Source organism: Buteo buteo, chromosome 6 (assembly GCF_964188355.1).
Source record: "Buteo buteo chromosome 6, bButBut1.hap1.1, whole genome shotgun sequence".
Lineage (NCBI taxonomy): Eukaryota > Metazoa > Chordata > Aves > Accipitriformes > Accipitridae > Buteo > Buteo buteo.
This window is the reverse complement of record NC_134176.1, coordinates 30,911,126-30,929,292: the sequence shown is the minus strand read 5'-3', so window position 1 is coordinate 30,929,292 and position 18,167 is coordinate 30,911,126. Positions and strand designations below refer to the sequence as shown.

General features: G+C 35.9%; 1 protein-coding gene across 11 annotated transcripts in view; it reads right to left on the bottom strand.

Moving 5' to 3' along the window:
• HECTD1 (HECT domain E3 ubiquitin protein ligase 1) overlaps positions 1–18,167 on the bottom strand; it is a 65,300-nt gene that overhangs the window by 1,223 nt on the left and 45,910 nt on the right. For 7 of the 11 annotated variants that reach the window (XM_075030329.1, XM_075030326.1, XM_075030330.1 and 4 more), the window contains 16 exons: positions 16,492–16,713; positions 14,630–14,763; positions 12,718–12,874; positions 11,649–11,871; positions 8,985–9,039; positions 8,564–8,746; positions 8,017–8,227; positions 7,849–7,934; positions 6,569–6,696; positions 4,439–4,640; positions 4,157–4,294; positions 3,317–3,924; positions 2,131–2,209; positions 1,928–2,021; positions 1,479–1,629; positions 99–243 (listed from right to left, as the gene is read on the bottom strand). In XM_075030329.1, coding sequence (XP_074886430.1) covers positions 99–243; positions 1,479–1,629; positions 1,928–2,021; positions 2,131–2,209; positions 3,317–3,924; positions 4,157–4,294; positions 4,439–4,640; positions 6,569–6,696; positions 7,849–7,934; positions 8,017–8,227; positions 8,564–8,746; positions 8,985–9,039; positions 11,649–11,871; positions 12,718–12,874; positions 14,630–14,763; positions 16,492–16,713 — 2,816 coding nt within the window. The remainder of the gene's footprint in view (positions 1–98; positions 244–1,478; positions 1,630–1,927; positions 2,022–2,130; positions 2,210–3,316; positions 3,925–4,156; positions 4,295–4,438; positions 4,641–6,568; positions 6,697–7,848; positions 7,935–8,016; positions 8,228–8,563; positions 8,747–8,984; positions 9,040–11,648; positions 11,872–12,717; positions 12,875–14,629; positions 14,764–16,491; positions 16,714–18,167) is intronic. The other 4 variants (XM_075030333.1, XM_075030335.1, XM_075030336.1 and 1 more) reach the window with 2 other exon arrangements.

Here is an 18,167-nt window from a genome sequence, read left to right as displayed (position 1 = left end):
GGGAGAAAAAAAAAAGTCAGTGTTATTTCTTAATGTAGCAACAATCACATTGAAAAGCCAAAATAGTTGGTTTGAAGGGCAACCTGAAGAAACCATACCTTGCGTACAACAGTGAGCCGGGGATGTAGGTTTGCCAGTCCTCCTGGTGGGAGTGTTGAACAACCAGTGGTGAACTGGAGAAAAGCCTTCCTTTCATCCGAAGACATACCACACAAGACTCTCACAAATCGAAGGAATCCAGGGCTTAAAATAAATTAAAATAATTAGTTATGATAACATAACAAGAGAGTGATTTTTTAATTTACCTTCACTTGAGACAGTACAATTACGATCTTCAGTCACATCTAAGCAATCATAAGATTCTAGTGCCTGTTCAGTATTGAGTTAAGAATAAAACATCATAAACCCCATAAAAATACTTCTTTAATCTTCTTGCTGAGTATTACACAGAAAAATGTAGGTGAATAAGAACTTTTCTCCATAGTTATCTTGGAGCATTATTCAGGTATCTTGCATATGAATGGGTAGAGAATTAGACAGAGCTCAAACTTATTCTATGAGAAGATTCCAACTGACCATAATCTTAAGATTTTTCCTGTACCACTCCTGCGGTATAAAGCCATTTCAATTTATATATGATTTAATTTCTATCCTGTTCAAGACCCTCATGCAAAAAAAATTGGAAAAATGTAACAGACTACAATAGATCTTCAAGGAATCCTCCAGTTACCACTGCTTTCATCCATACCAGCCCAGGGAATGAGGGGGAGGAGAGGGCATGAAGAAAGCACAGCCTGCTGAAACACTCCCTTGGTATCAGGCAATGTAATCTCAGCTGCATCTTTGGATACAGGGCAGGGCCAACAGAAGAATCGCTCCACACGGCCTCTTAGACTGATTAGGATCCTTCAGCATGCTTATATTAACACAGTTCCAGAAGTAGTTTGTATGTTATTGCTACCAAACATGACAAGCAGCAAAAAACCCCCAAACCCAACAAACCCCAAAACATCGAGACCACCTCCTGATAGCCAATCACCAGTATATGTGTTCCCTGCATAGTACATTTTCTTTTTTAACTACACTTGAAGAGAAAGAAATAAGAAAAAAGGGACAAGTAACAACTATACCCAACCAAACAGAAATTATAATCACCACCAAAGATAAAATTAAAAACTCTAAAATGCTATTTTTAATAGCCTGTATTAGTTAACTGCCATTACATTTCGACTACTTGTTCACATTTGCGTATTTTAAATGTTTTAATCCTCTCTCATCACAGAAACACCAAGCACCTTCCAACCTATCCGTTGTAACATACATGGTTATTTCACATAGTTTCAGGCAATCACTTGCTCTTCAGTGACCACCAATCCCATCCAATTTGGCATTGTCATCTAATGAACATTCTGGACATTTTGCCACTTAATGTATCTTTTAGCTACTATTTTAAAATCACTCAGAATATAAGTACCTACCTATCTCGTGTATATCCCAGTTTAGGTTCAGTATAATTGATGATATCCTCAGCTGCCCAAGAAGGCGATTGATTTCCACAAAGAATCATCTGAACTTCTTCATGGCTGAAGGAACTCAGCTTCTCCATTGGAAAGACTCTATTGAAGCCGTCTTTAATGTACACAAGATACAGTTATAAATAAAGTCAAAAGACTGTTTATAAAATAATGTCAGCACTTCAATTATATTTTAATCAAACCAGAATCAATCAACAGTTTCTTAATTAAGATAAATGGAACCTCTTCAAGATTAAGTGGCGTAACTAATGCAGATGTGTTATGAAATTAATATCTATTGGATTCTTAACTTTTTTTTGAAAGCCATTCCATGCCACCACTTTAAACCAACACACCCTGAACACCAGTTAGTCTACCTAACTGCGTATATGTTCTGCCATATTTAAAATTACCTCTGAATGCCTCCATCTGTTTCTGTATACCAGTATGCATGCAGAAGTCAAACATGAGATCTACATATTCCTCTGCATTATCCATTGTTACAGTCTGCAAAGACAATAGATAAATACTTAAGAATTCACTTTGCATTAGAGTTACTGCTGAGACAGTAAAAATGTAACTGCTGCTGAAATTGTAAGGTAGGTTGTTTCCTTACCTCATCATCACCACCTGGCTTGAGATCCACAGCTGTAAACCCATATACTTTGGACGAAGGGCAAAACTGAAAATTTAGACTTCAAAACACAAAAGATAGTTACAAATTGCAAACAAGTCTGCTACTGTTTTTGCAAATACACCAGATTTATAAACTGCACCCCACACACCCAAAAGCATCTCACTACATTTCAAGCCATTGTTTGTAGATCATTTTGTATATACATGAACAGTGGCACTGCAGTACACAACTACAATCAGTAATGGACTACACAGATAATACATGTTTCAAATCTATGGTATGCACATGCGAGTACTCACCCACTATTTATTTGGCTTTGATAACCATTGAAAATTTCATAAGAGTTTGATATCTTTATCAGCTTCAAAAGTACTCAAGCAGTTTAATTCAGCTCATAAACTCAAGAAATCTTTTACATTAATTTCCAGCACTAACAGTTACAGAGCCACTCAACATATTAGGTATTTAAGCCCTTCAACAGTGCTACTTGCTTTCGCTCTGTAACAAGCCATGCTGAAGTCTGCAAGGCCATAAGCAATTACTGAACTCTGTCTATGCAATCCTTGTGGCACAACACAATTTTAACAAATAACCCATAATATTAATGGTAGAAAACCTGCTGTTTCAAAAGAAATAATTTAAAACTACAAAAGATGACATCCTGACACCAGTTTACACAGGTATGAGCACTTTTATGTCCTTAACATTTGCTAAAAGTTAGCACATGTTCTGTTCAACATGGATTCAAACACTGCACTGTGTGTCTATTAACATAATCTGAAATTTTAATCTGTCCTCTTTAAAAGCTCTCAAAAAAACTTGATAAATTTCAATAGTTATCATAGCAAAGAAATTACTGATTCACACTTGTCTAAAGGTCTCTCCAAGTATTTGTGTGTTTCTAGAGAGTTATACGGCATTGCAGTGCAGCCACTTTTAAGTTTAAACATTAGGAAACAGAGCAAATGAAAAGAGAAAATCCTCTAACTAAGGAACAAGAATATAGCTACACATGGCAAACTAGATCTTGCTGCATCTCTAATGATTCCCCCTTGCAACAATATTATTTAAAATGAAGAAATCTTCATTTTTAATTACACATGTTAACATTTGTCTTTAACATAACACTGTTTGCATATTTATAAATAACTATGAAAACTCTTACCCCAAATCCTCTATGCTAAGCGGAGGTCCCGAACCCGATGGATTCTTCAGCATTAATTCCTGTAGTTTTGTGTTCTTTTCATCTTCTGACAGACTTTTGTTGCTTAAAATTTGACGCCTTTTAATTGCAAGGTCCTTAATTTCTTTTAGAAACCTAGCTCTATGTGGATTTACTAATTCAAAGTCTTCCCATGTTAAAATTCCATTAAACCAGGCAGGAGGTTTTGGTTTTGGTGGATCAAGAATAAATTCTGATTTGGAGTCTTCTTCCAGACTTCCTACTGACAAGGAATCATGCCCTTCTTCTGTAGAAGCCTCTGACTGACTTTCAGTACAGTGCAAGTCTCTGTCACCCCGTGATTCATATATCAACTTACTCATGTTACTTTTAATGTCTCCCATACACATGAGTTTAAAAAAAGGCTTAGAAATGGGTAAATCCACAAGTCTATTGTCCTGAATGCATTTAGCCAAGAAAATTCCAAGGAAATGAAAGAGTTTGGTTATTCTTTCAAGTTCATCACTATCTTGTGGGAATGGTGCTGTGAAGAGTCCACATGATCTCTGTACATAGTAGCCAGGGGGTTTCAATCCACCACCAATATCAACCTGATTTAAGAGATGCACAAGAAGTTGACATTGTTAAAGGTGAATTTAACTTCTTGTACTCTACTTCTCTGTTAAAAAGAGAACAGGTAGAGAAAGCAAGTTGTGGAACAGACTAGTCATTCTTGACCATGATGAGTGGCTGCTCACCGATCACATGTTCTTCCCATCCCAGGTATCTAGCTCATTTTTCTTTTACACAAGTAATCAGTTTAAAATGCAAATTGAAATATACCTGCCGAGACTCATCATCTGGAAAATCGTCATCACAAAGCCAAGCTCCCAAATCTGTCCTCTGAAATTCTGCTGCCACCAATGCATAAAATTCCAAGGTAGGACCGAGGCCTGTTCCTTCCTCCCCTAAAAACTCAACCTAGAAAAACATAAGGTATGTTAATAATAAAAGAAAATCCTAGTGAAAGGTTCGGTGTTGGTTATGGAATAGGATTTTCAGTATCCCAGCTAGTACATTAGAAATAGCTATCTAACCTTGCTCTGCTAGGCAGATGTGCTTTACCTCTAGAACAGATTTTCTGTCTGCATGAATCTGCATGACATTTTCTGCCCATTCCATCAAGGATTCACCTCGCGGAACTTTCACTCTTTCATGTTTGAGGCGTCCAACTCTGAATTCTCCTGGATCATCACGTCGCACTGTGCTTGTGGTCCTTGTCCGTTCAACAGTGGCTTCTCGTCTGTTCTGCAGCCATACAATTGCTCTGGAGAAAACCAAAAACCAGTTGTTTGAAACTTCGATGTCTACCAACATAAAAACTTGAAAGTAGCCACTACAAAAAGTTACCTTGTTAAGTACTAATTACCTCCTAATAATATTTTTTTTTAAAGTTATATACCAAAGTATTTCTCAGAAGTATCTGAAATGCCCACATATGGGCTGCTTCATATTTTATGAGTTTAGAAAACTAAATAATTTTTAATTACTATGAAGGGCCAACCATAACTTCTGATGTAATAGATAGCACCAATAAAAACATACAATTCTTGATCTGAATTATTATAGTTTTCAAATTACAGTGGAATGAAGAGAAGGCAGAATTTACTGCAGCATTTTTTAATCACAGATGCTCAAAATTGTTTATAGACACTTACTACCATTTCCATTATATACTGCAAGGCAGTTGTACATCATCCCATTGGTACTGACAAGTTTTACAGCAAGATTTACTTACGCACTTATTAGAGAAACACAGAACCAAAGTGGAAGTGCAATCATACACATACAGACCCATATCAGTGAAGGAAGAACACGCAACTCTAATAGCAGTACTCACACGAAGTCAAAGCTTGAAATTCTTTTCCATATTGTCATCTATGCAGCAATAAACTATCTACAAAGCTACGATCTGTTGGTTGTTTTGCAAGTATGGTCAAGTGTCATGACAGACACAGACGGAGAGTGTACACACCCACGTGCATATACACGCAAAGCTTATATAGAGTATATGAGTTTTAAGGTCTTAAAATACTGGAAATAGTTCTTAAGAAAGCTCTTTACTTACCAAGTAAATACCATGCAAATACCATGTTTCCTGAGGGATCTCTTTAAAATACAATTTTTCTAAAATACTACCTTTTTTCAAGACAAAAACAAAACAAAAAAACAACACACATGGTCCATCTTTCTGGACCATTTTTCCATAGAAGTTCAATTTTTCCATATTAATAAGATTTAAACTGATGTCTTGCAAGACAACACCTTTTCTTCTTTTCCTTTTTCTTTCTTTTTAAATGCCTCATTTTACACTCTTCATGAGGCATTTCTACTGCGTATTAGACAACAGTAATTTTTGCAACCCACTGTCTACACTTCCTCTTTGAAAAACAAACAAAACAGCCAAGAAAACCCACAAAAACTAATTCTTCCATCTCATTACATAAAAGTAAACTGGCAAAAAGGTTTACACTGTCTACATACTCTCAAGGTAATTGACTGTAGCAGTGATATATTAAGGATTCCTAGGTAAGGAAGCACATTAGGGGGTACCCTTAAGTGTTTTAACGTTTGGTTTTGTTACAGTTTCATTATGCAGCTAATACTAACTTTCAAAATAGCATCTCTTCTTTAGATTTTGTCTATTTTGTTAAGACATTAGTGAATTAAAATAAATGAACCAAAACAAACAATCACCAAACCACTGTAGGAAGTATAAAAGGTATATGCTTTAGTGTATGTTTTAAAAAAAAATTTAATTCACATTTATTTTCAGAATGTTTACTATTTTGTTTCTTACTCCTTTAATGCAGTGAACTGCAACCCAGTCTAATTACTGCCCAATAGGATAACCTAGCTAGAGGTACACATGCAAGTCTTCAGCTAAAGTTGAAAAATGAAATTTCTTCAAAGGAATTTCCTGAAGAATATCAAACAGGAGGTAGGCTACTCATCATAAACCTCTAATACAATGAACAAGAATGTTTCAAGTGTCCAAAAGTCTTTCTGAAGTTTTCCATCTTCTTCCCTTTTTTTCTACTATCCAAAATGATTTACATTTGGCAAACAAAATCTCTCTCATTAGGATAAGGTCCTTCTGTGAATTAGCAATTAAAAAACCTATTATATTAAAAAAAAAAGGCAGCAGTATTTTTTGTTTGTTTTTTTTTTTTAAAATTTTTTGGGTTTTTTTACCTTGATGCTCCAAATGCTGTGCACGTGAAGTACAACTGTCTTGTTTCAAATGGAATTAAGAAAGGACACTTGCTTGTTAGCTGCTCACACCAGTCTGGCAAAGCTCCACTTGCTAGTGCCAAGGGTTCCTGTAGTTTAATGCAAGGAAAACAAAACAAAACAAAGTGTTTCTAATATTAGACTCAGGTAGTCCCAAGAAATTTGTAACTAAGTACACAGACACCCAATACACCGAAGTACGAAGTTTTCACTTGTGTGTAAGCATGTTTCTTCCCACTCAGCAACTGCTTCCCCCTCTCCTTTAAATGCTATGAATGAGAAGTTCACAGAGTTTCTAGGACTCAAGAGTGGACACAGGCTGCTTTGGCACAAAGACAGTAAAAGCTGTATAGTAAATCTGTGCGATATGTACTACTCAAAGCACTGTGGGGAGATCTGAGTATACAATTAGCTGGAAAGAATTCTTCTGAGCTTTGCCCAAAAGTGATTAGATGCTACCTCCTCAATACCAGAAGGCACGGAAGAAACTTGGTGGTAAGTAAAGATGATCCCCACTGAAATATTACTATAGTCCCTTCCAAGATACAAGTATAATAAAAAAAGACTGCAGAAATTATTACTACAAAGATATTCAGAGTGCCTGAACGGCCTTTAAAAGAACATGAAAAACTGAACTTTTTTTTTTTTAAATGAATAATTAGGGCAACTTAACTGTAATAAAAAAAAAAAAACCAAACCACAAAAACTCAAAAAGCACAAAAGGGCCAAACAAGTCAAGAATCTTCATATTTAAATCTTTGTTAAAGACAATGTAGTTCTGCTGAAGAGCTACATCTTAACGTTTTCCTTTTAACACATCTAACTGACCTGGTACCAATATGTTCTCTAAATACTATTTTTAAAAGCTTTATCTGGAACGTATAAACAACAAAATGTTTGTGAACCCTAACACAATTAATTGCCCTTTGTTACAATATCATCAGGCAGCAAACGCTACGTTGTAACATCGATGTTTGGTGCAGGAAAAAAATTATTCTTCATAACAAAAAGATACAATTCTATTACAACTTTTTTCTTGGTATGTTTTTATTCAGACTAGTCTGTTCTTACAGAATTTCCTCATCCAAAATATAAGGAAGTAAATTACTATATGAAACAATTCCTAAGTCAAAATGGCAAAAAAGCTAATAATTTCAAACAGTCAAAGTAAGGAAAAGTATAATAAAGTCTTAAAAACAACATTATGTATACACAGCGTGCATAACACATTAATGTAATACCTCAATCTGTTGCAGAATCTTTGTAGTAATTTTTTTGCTTGTGAATTCATCTGGTGGAAAGTTAAACTGAGGATGCTCATCTCCTTCTGAAAATAATCAAGAGAAAATTTTTCCTTTATTTTGTTTTCAATAAAACATTTAAGAAGCTCTGCTAGATAACTAACTTACCTTCTTGAGAAGTTCGTGCTGTGTAAGGGTCACTGGCAACTATATACAAAATGCGAAGTAACTGCAGAACATCTTCTACTCCACAGGAGTTCTGCCCACTGCCAGCTTTGGCCTGAGGTTGTTCCTTTGCCAAACTAAGGATATCAGAATTCTGAAGAGTAGAAATGGCCCCTTGACTTAATCCTGATTTTGATCCATGTTCACAAAAATCCTGTAAAAAAAAGAATTGTTAAGAATGAAAACTGTGTGTGTTACTATCTGTAGGACTGCACACTCCAAGTTAATGATTTGAAAAATTAGAATGGTTACTCAACGCTTAGTTAAATTGTGGATGGTTCAAATGCATTTTAACACAAATGCATATTTAACAGAAGACATTAAAGGAAAAAGACAAAAAAAGAGAGCAGCAAAATCTAATCTTGATATTGGCATACGAACATTCAACTTTCCTATCCATGTCATATCCCTCCTCCACAAGAATCTTTAAAGCTGCAAAACAAAGCACACAGCCATTCATAACAGAAAAAGTTTGGATGCAGACATATACCTTGTATGCAGCTATGAGCTGGGAACAATTTCTGTTTTTCCTAATACTTTTATTAGTGCCGGTTAATTTCCAGTGGCGCAGGAAAGCTGAGTCTGCATTCTTCTGCAGGTAGGTTATCAAGTCATTCTTTGGTAATTCGTCAGTGCCAAGGTACTGCTCCACATGCTCTACTGACCAGCAACCCTACAACAGGAACCACCAAATGTTGGTTCTTCCTGATTGTAAAGTCCTTAATATTTCACATGCATTACATATTGTCTTTTTTAAAGGAGCATGCATTTACAAATATACTCACTCATATCCTTTAAGTAATTGAAAACTGTTAGTTTTTTTAATGTAGCATTTCAATAACTGCAGTAAGATTTGTTTTGCTTTTGTTTAAACAGCCTTAAAAACATACACAAAGGCACAGAAGTCTTACCATTTTTCCACTTTCTTTCTCTTTATCAGAATCCTTCATTTCTCTGTACATGATTCTAGACAGTAAAACAATGAGTTAATATTTCATACTCATAGCACATCCTCTAAATTCTGAAGTTATACATTGACTTGTTAGACATCAATGACATTTAGATAACATGATGTAAAACAGCAATAGCAGCTGCTCTTTGCCGCAGAGAACATCTGGGATACCCTGATGTAGCAAAGCTCTTAAACTCATATTTAATTTTCATTATGTCGATATTTATCTTGCAAAGTATTTAATTTATGTTTCTGTAGGTGAGGTTTGAGTAATCAAGCAACTGTCATTGTGCAAACTTCCCAAAACAACTTTAGGTTCTTCATTATACATGCACCAACTCTGAAATTTTGAAGTCCCAGGGTAGTTTGCTGTGTATTAACTTAGGAGATACAACCGTTTCTCATGCTTTCTAACTAGAAAATAGTTTTGCTACAGCACACAATTTTTGACACAAGGCAACTCAGAAAACAGGTGCAACACACAAGCACTGCTGAAATCTGAAATACAAAGTTAAATAAACTGCAACCACCTCATTGCAGTTCTTGCTTTCATATAGGTTAGTTTTCTAGTATGACAGAAGTTACATTGGTGTAGTAAATAGAAAATACAGACAATCATGTAGTCTTACAATTTCTGTCTATTACTATAAAGCTAGTAAGGTCAAATTAGGGTACAGAGAATAGTTGAGGTTGGAAGGAACCTAGTCCTATACCGCTACTCAAATGTCACATTTAAATGGAATTTCCTGTATTTCAATTTGAGCCATTTTCTTCTTGTCCTTTCACTTGTCGCAAGAACGAAGAGTCTACGCTCTGTCTTCTCTACTTCCTCCCATGAGGCATTCATACACATTGGTAAGATCCCACAAACCTTTTTTTCTCCAGGCTAGACAAGTCCCAGATCTCTCAGACTCTCTTTGTATGACAGACTCTAAGCCCTTTAGTTAGCAGCTAAAGCGAACTTAGTCTAGCAGCCCTGTGCTAGACTCACTGCAGTGTCCATGTCTCTCTTATACTGAAGTGCCCTGAACTGGACATAGCACTTCAGACATGTCTCACCAGCACAAGAAGAGGGGGAAGATCACCTTCCTCAACCTTCCTAACGCAGCCCAGGATGCTGCTGACCTTCTTTGCTGCCAGGGTCCATAGCTGGCTCACATTCAACTTTATGTCCACCAGGACCCTCAGGGCCTTTTCCACCAAGCTGCTTTCCAGCCAGCTGGCCCCCAGCCTGTATCAGCACATGCAGTTATTTTTCCCCAGCTGCTAGACTTTGCATTTCCCTTTGTGGAACTTCATGAAGTTCCTGTCTCCCCATTTCTCCAGCCTGATGAGGTGTCTCAGAACGGCAGCACAACCATCTGGTGCAACAATGACTCCTCCCAGTTTTGTTTTGTCAGCAAGCTTGCTAAGGGTCTGCTCTGTCCCATCATACAGTTCATTAATATAGATGTTAAACAGTACTGGACCCAGTATCGACCCTTGGGGTACACCAGCTGGCCTCCAGCTGGACTTCATACCAATGATCACAATCATCTGAGCCTGGCAGTTCAGGCAGTTTTCAGACACTATCTAGTCCATACTTTATTAGTTCATCAATGAGGGAGAAAGTGTTGAAAGCCTTACTAAAGTTGAGGAAAATAACATCTCCTGCTTTCTCCTCATCCACTGAGCTAGGCAACTTATCACAGAAGGCTACCAGGTTGGTTACAGATGATTTCCTCTTCATAAATCCATGCCACCTACTTCCAATCACCTTCTTGTCCTTCATTGTTTGAAAATGGTTTCCAGGACTATTTCCATCATCTTTCCAGGGATGAAGGAGAGGGTGACCAGTTCGTAGTTCCCTAGATCTTTCTTGCCCTTCTGGGGGATAGGAGGGACACTTGCTTTCCTCCAGCTCTCAGAAATGCATCCCAATCACCGTGACCTTTCAAAGATAATCAAGAGTGGCCAGCTCCTGTGGGTGCATCACATTGGGTCCCATGGACTTGTATGTCCTGTTTCTTTAAGTGCTCCCTAACCTTTTGCTTTTCATATCCCTCACCAGGTTCAACTCCAGATGGGCTTTGGCTTTCCTAACCCCACACCTTCACGCTGGGACAATGCCTCTATATTCCTCCTGGGTCACTTGACCCTTCTTCTACCTCTTGCATGCTTCCTTTTATATTTTGAGTTCTGCTGGGAGTTTCTTGTTCATTCATGCAGGTGTCCTACTGCCTCTGCCTGACTTCCCACACATTGGGATGGATTATTCTTGAGTCTGGAGGAAGTTATCCTTGAAAAACCAATCATGTCTCCTGGACCTCTCTTCTCTCTAGGACTATAGCCCCATGGGATTCTTCCAAGCAGATCCATAAGCAGACCAAATTCTGCTCTCTTGGTCAATTGCTTGACTTCTGAAATACTAACAAGTCACAGTTGAGCATCAGAAATTATGATTATTTTTTTTGTAGTCACAGCACTATCTGTAAAACCAGAAAAAACATCCTGACATAAATGCAAGAAAAACTAATTTTAGCATGGCTTTCTACAGAGGAAAAAAAAAATTAACATTGTTTCACACCCATTTCCTAATTGGTCACAGTGTTCTCTACAGAGAATAATAAACTTGCGAGCTTACGTGTATGTTGGCTCCCAAATACGCCTAAGCTTGTCAGATTTCACATTGCCATTGCAGGAAAGCTGTAACAATTTCTGTACATAGTAAAAGATGGTAGATCGAAAGTTTGTTAGGGGCAGTTCTACTTCTCGAGTTGTTCCAAGACCTGAAACTTTCAAGGTAAGTGCTAAACGTGGTGAAGGCATGCACTCAACCTCTTCCAAGAGTTCTGAGTGAGGTGTACCTGCATGTGAAAAATCATTTGAGAAGCCATTAATACAAAATATGTAACACATGACAAGTTGGCTTAAATATCAATAAAGTGGCTCAATAAGGAAGTGTGCAGACTTCCTGCACACATGCCAGAGAGAAGATATCAAGTTGTAATTATGAGCTATATGTAAGGGCTATAACTGCAGCACTTCTTTACATGAGCAAAGCTAACAGGAATTTCTGAAATCCCTGTTGATCCTTACGTCTTGATAACATCCCCTTTAATATTATCACAACACACGCATTCTTCTCTTCAAACACAGTATCTTCCTGTTGTATTGACTCCTTTCAGTTCATCAAAATCAACAGCTGCTCATTTCCACACAAGCTAAACCTACATATTCCTTTCTGTAATGAACATTGACTACACCCACACTGCTAAACAAGAATGAACTAAGGAGCAAGATCAGGTGCTGTGCTGCTGGTCATACAGACTGCTCAACTACTGTATTAGCTTTCCCCTCAACTCTGCTTTGGACTGTTTCAGCAAGCCCCCTCCAATCAAAGCTGTTCTGTGTAACTCAACACACAGATTATTCCCTGCAGGTGGAACCAAACATAACAAAAGATTTATCACTCATCCGAGTTAAATTAATGAGTATGCTTATTTTACACAGCATTTAATTTACTTTTTCCCTCAATAATGCTTGGACCTGCAGAGGTAGATAAAACTCTCATTAAAACAGAGAAAATCTGCACAGCCACAAAAGCATGTTATACTGGTTAACAGTGATAGGATCCCCAGAGCCCAATGGGCCCTTAAGTTAGTCTCCATCCTAAAGCCAGATCAAGTATCACAAATGTCTTGTCAGCATACCCGGTGGAGGGATTTCTAGGTCAGTTGTCTGTTGAACATTAGTACGACCAGGTCTCGGGTCAAAAGCAGGAACCAGAGCAGAAAACTGCCGTTTCAATACATAGTCATCATCCCATGTTCTCCTACGGCCTCCTTTGGTTTCATACTCCTCTTCTTCCTAAAAAAAAGTAGCTGTTTTTTAGATTCTGCTACAAAGAATCATTTGATCAAAAATTTAAAAGTTAGGGAATACATCAGTCATGTAAACTAAAATGGACACAAAAATACCAAAGCTGGCATGTAACAGTATTAGTTCCACTTAACCAGTCAAGCAGGAACCAAGAGAATTATCAAAACTACAGAAAAACAAAAATCAACATAAAGAGGCTAACCTTACAACAGGTGTATTTATGATATCTGGAAAGAATGAAACTTTCCATGAAGCACCAGAACATAGGGAAATACAAAGTATTGTAGACCAGCAAACTTGGTGCAGATGTTCTGTATGTTCCACAAGCTTTGGAATATCAAAGATTCAAATAAATCAGTGGTGTCAAATACATTAATTTTTTCTGAAAACAAGTAGTGTTTTTTTGAAAGCGTATATATATATATTGATATGTAATATATACACATTATATCCAGAGATTAAATCAAATACCAAAATACTGGAACTATTATGGTGGGAAGAAATCTAATTTTCAATGAGCTTTAGCAAGTATTAACTGCTTATGACTTTTCTACAACAAGCTGCTCAACTTGTTTTGAACTGTTGAGCTGTTTATGCTCAACTCCTCATTGAGAAGAATTATATAGTATATCAGAGGGAAAAGGACTGGAACCCAAGAAAGAAGAATTTTCTTTTCTGGATCCAATTCTTGCTGTGTAATCTTAAGCAAAGACTATTTTAGCTATTTCTGCTTCTTCCCATGAACAACACTAGTAACTCTATTTAATAATTTCTGAAAAGTGATCGACAATCTACAAACTAAGATTATTGTTTGCATTGTAGATCCACTTAAGTAGTGCTGGATTTTCCATTCCTAATTTCATATCTTTGTGCAGAAGGCAAAATAATGAAATGCTTAGTAATGTACTTGAATTTCTATTAAAAGTATAATCACAGTAGGTTAAAATGCTAAATGTTTTGGTTCAAGTGACTAAAAGTTTTCATATTAATTACAAGAGGAAGTTTCTATAATTCCATAAAACAATACTTATATTTATGTAATAAACATTAAATTATCATTATTGAGGTCGTATTTTTCCTCTTAGACCTTGCAATATCCATTCTGATCACTTCAATGGTTTGCTTCACACAGGCCTACAATTAAATACATCCCAGAACTGTATAATTACAGAATTCAGCAGCCTACCCACAAAGTTCTACCATTTCATCAGCCAGTGAACTAGTGATCCATCATTTCTACTGTCTGTCAACTTGTTCCCAGGCTGTTTTTAAGATATTAATTCTGACCTATAAGGTCTCAGTGTGCGCTGATGTTCAAAAACACTTTTCTCTGGAATAAATGCTGAAGGTGGTACAATCAAATTTGTACAGAAAGGGCATTGCCCTGTTAGCTGTCCTATCTAGTGAGGCCTTGCAATTTTATCACACCCATTTGAATGCAGGAGAAAAGAGCTGTCTTAATACACAAAATATATGCAAGAATGAGGAAAAGGGACAATGAACTGTCTTCATGAAGTAGTATTCAGTTTGCAGCCCCCAAAAAGCATAACATGATTTTAACTCTGGCATTTCATTTAGAGTCTTAATGGACAGGTACTCCAAACTAGTAGTCTGAAAGCTAAATATATTTGCTTTAATTAATGGAAGGATTACAGCTAGGACCCCATATTGCCAAAAAAATCTGCAGATTTTTAATACATCTGTTAGACAATTAAGATATCACCTATGCTAACTATACTGTACCATAACTTCCTCATATTCTTGATCTTCTTGGTTGTCATCTTCATTTTCATCATCTTCTTCATCTGGTTCAGGTAGATCCTCATCATCATCTAACTCTGCCAACAGAGTACTAGCTCGGCAGCTATCAAGAAAATCTGTAATACATATATACATTTACGTACAGAACAAAAGCCAAGAATAACTTTTAAAGCAAAATTATGAAAATTAAAGAACAGGAGCACTGGGAAGAGTGAAAAAACAAATCTCACTTAAACCAGAAAAAGAGAACTAAAACACTGCTTATGGCATAACAAGATTAAAAGCTGTGATAAAAGCATACACCTGACAAAAAGTCCAGGGGTCTAGTCAACAGCATAACTAACAAAAGAAGCACCTAACATTTGTATAATTAAGAGTGATCAGCAAATGATCAGTTTCTCATTTGCTTGTATCAAACATTTTACAATTACTCTTATTTTAAATTACAAAAAAAATGGTACACAAATGTATGCGTTTGATTTTATGTCTAATTTTAAAAACAGATTAGTGATGTAATTTCCACTAAGAATGTGTGGCTTAGACCTCAAACTACAATGTAAAGGACATTTAAAATAAACATTTAAGAGTGGTATTTTTAAAGATTCAATTCCTAATTAGTTTCTGTAACAAGAAGCTGAAAACAGATATAAAGTTCAATTTCACCCACCTAGTACTAAGACTTAAAAACCAACCCCTCAAAACCAGAAAAGTTCACAGCAGTCCAAGGTAGACTGTGATGAATCTTTGAAATTTTACATTTTTCTGTACACATATAAACTATCTATACCACCCAAATACCCTTTGAATTGTTGCTAATGCCTCAACCGAAACTTTAAGGTAACTCTATTTGCCTAGTTGTTTATGATATATTTTAAGACTTGCCACCCAATCAAAATATCAAATGAGACTTATTAAAAGAATAAAGGGAGATGGCACATGCAGATATCTTAACTGACCACCTCCATGCAGCTCAATTCCAATATCCATTGAAATTACCAGATATTTTTCAAGCAATTTCAATAGGCAACAAAATAGAACACAATCTTAATCCAATAAGTTTTAAACAAATCAAGTATCTTTTCTTTCAAGAATGCCTCACAATCCAATAAACTTTAGATTAGGAAGTATTTTCCCATATCTAGCCAAGGTTTTTCTTTACTTCATTTCATCAACTTGGTTCCTAGATACTAACAAACTAGTTAACTAAATCTTCTATCACAGTACTCATATCCAGTAAATAACTTCTGTCCTAATGTCTGTTTCTAGCATACAGTATCCACATAACTCTGGATTCTGTTCCTCCAACCACATAATTCCACTCTCCATGTCATTTTTCTTCCTGTGTTCTTTCCAATTTTTTGCAATTACGGTTATGGTATTGAGATACCTGGAACCTCATATACCATTTTAAGTGTATAATGTGCCTAATGGCAGATAGTTTTCAATCACTAAGTAATACAAGGTACCTCAGACTGAGCATGCAGCATGCCTAAAAAAACAGTGAGAAATAACATTTTGATTTTAATTAGAGGTCATATGCAAACTACATTAGATACTAAACTTCTTTGATTAAGGAAAAGATTAAGTGCCTAAATAAACTATACCATAAATAATAATAACGTGGGATAGAAACTGCTGAAAATAAAGACCTGAAAACATAAGAAAACAATACTATGTTAACATTATTTTACTTACTGCCTTACAGAACTAGTAACATAAGAACAGCTCAACTTTCAAATACTTTTCAGTAAATAAACTACTACATGAGAAAATCATAACAACGGGAGAAAAGGAAAAATCATTAATGGGAAGTCTGCTTATGTTCATTTAAAAATGAAACTTACCATATAAAGAATATTCTGCCTCCTGACCTGTATCGCTCTCACTAGATGTTGATGTTAGGCTAGTAGTTAGAGTATTACTAAGCGACTGACCAACAGATAAAACTGTAGTTGCTGTAGCTACATTGCTGCTGCTAGTAACACTGGATGTAGACATGGTCACTGTTGATGTGGTACCAGTTGTAGTCAGATTAGGAAAACTTTGGGCACCCATAAGAGGAGAAGCTATAGATAAAGATATGGTAAGATAAAATAAATGATTTGATGACTTGAAGAGTACAATTTACATGCATGACTCCTGTGTTGAAAAATATATTTGGGGTTGAGAAATTATCAGATGTGTTATTATACAATAAAGAAAAACAGACTAAAAGGGGAAGGGTTTCCCAGTCAAAAAGTGCACCCTACAATGCAGATGCCCATTTCTGAGCATATGCCCTTGCATACATTTAAAACAAATAATTTTATCAAATAAATCCCCAAATCCCACTGTAAATCTAAAATTACTTCATTTCAATTTCAACATATGAAAGGTATTCCTGAAATCTATTACTTCAATACTGCATCTGTCTGTAAGCCTAAAAAGTAGTTTAACCTCTAAAAAGCAATATAATCAAAATTTTACAGGTAAAACAGTTTAACTATATATAAATGAATTGAGAAAAGAACATAAATAAGACAAACATGAAACTTGTGATTTTTGCGCATTTTTCTAAAGCTCTTAAAGCAGCTCAGACTTGTTGTCTTTCACGTAACTATTAGCATGTACATGATGGGCGACAAGCCTGAGTTGGCAGTACTGTGAAACATGTGACTTAATATCTTACTTATGTGTATGATTTACATAAATAATTTTCAGAATATGCAAACAACCACTAAGAAGTCACCTTACTGCACATCTAAATAAAACACAGTAAATGCATTTTAGTTAACTGAAACAAGACTGAATTCACTGTGAACTCAATGGAAAGAATTTCAAGTAGTATACGTAACTGAGTAGAAGTTATACCTATGTGCAACTATGCATTTACATCCCAATCTTCAAAACATTTTCTCGCATGCTTATCTTCACAGGAGATTTATCACATGTTTGCACGTGCAAATTTGAGGCATCACTTAAATATAAACCTTATGTTTTTCAATCTACCTTTTCTAAAATTTATCAAATGCAAGTTTTGCAGTTTTAAAGTAAACATTTTCATTATTGCATCTTATGTAAACTGAGGCACTGCTTTCTTAAAAAAAGTCTAAATTCTGAATTTCAGACTCTTATTTTCATCAAGGTTTGCACAAGGTTACTACCCTTGAAGCAGGATACAATACAACAAAGATTCTTTCCCTAAGGGCATTTGGTAGCTTTTTGAGAAAAACAAACCTTACTGTTTCTATTTTTACCGTTTGCCAGATACTCCTTTTTTTTTTTTTCCCCTCCTTAGGAACTTAAGTAACAGTTTGTAAATAAAAATGTAAAAACGCAAACAAGATATCAGCAAAGGTGACCCAAGCAGGTATAGTGCTTGAAATTACTTCTATGCATAGGGAGGGAGAGAATGAAATTTAAGTTTAGGGTTGTTAAAAAGACTATGTTCATCTCTATGAAAACGTGGAAATTTTCCAGACCAAAGGGGGTTTCTTTTGTTGTTTAAGAACTTGAAAATAAGTTGTTCAGTATTCATATC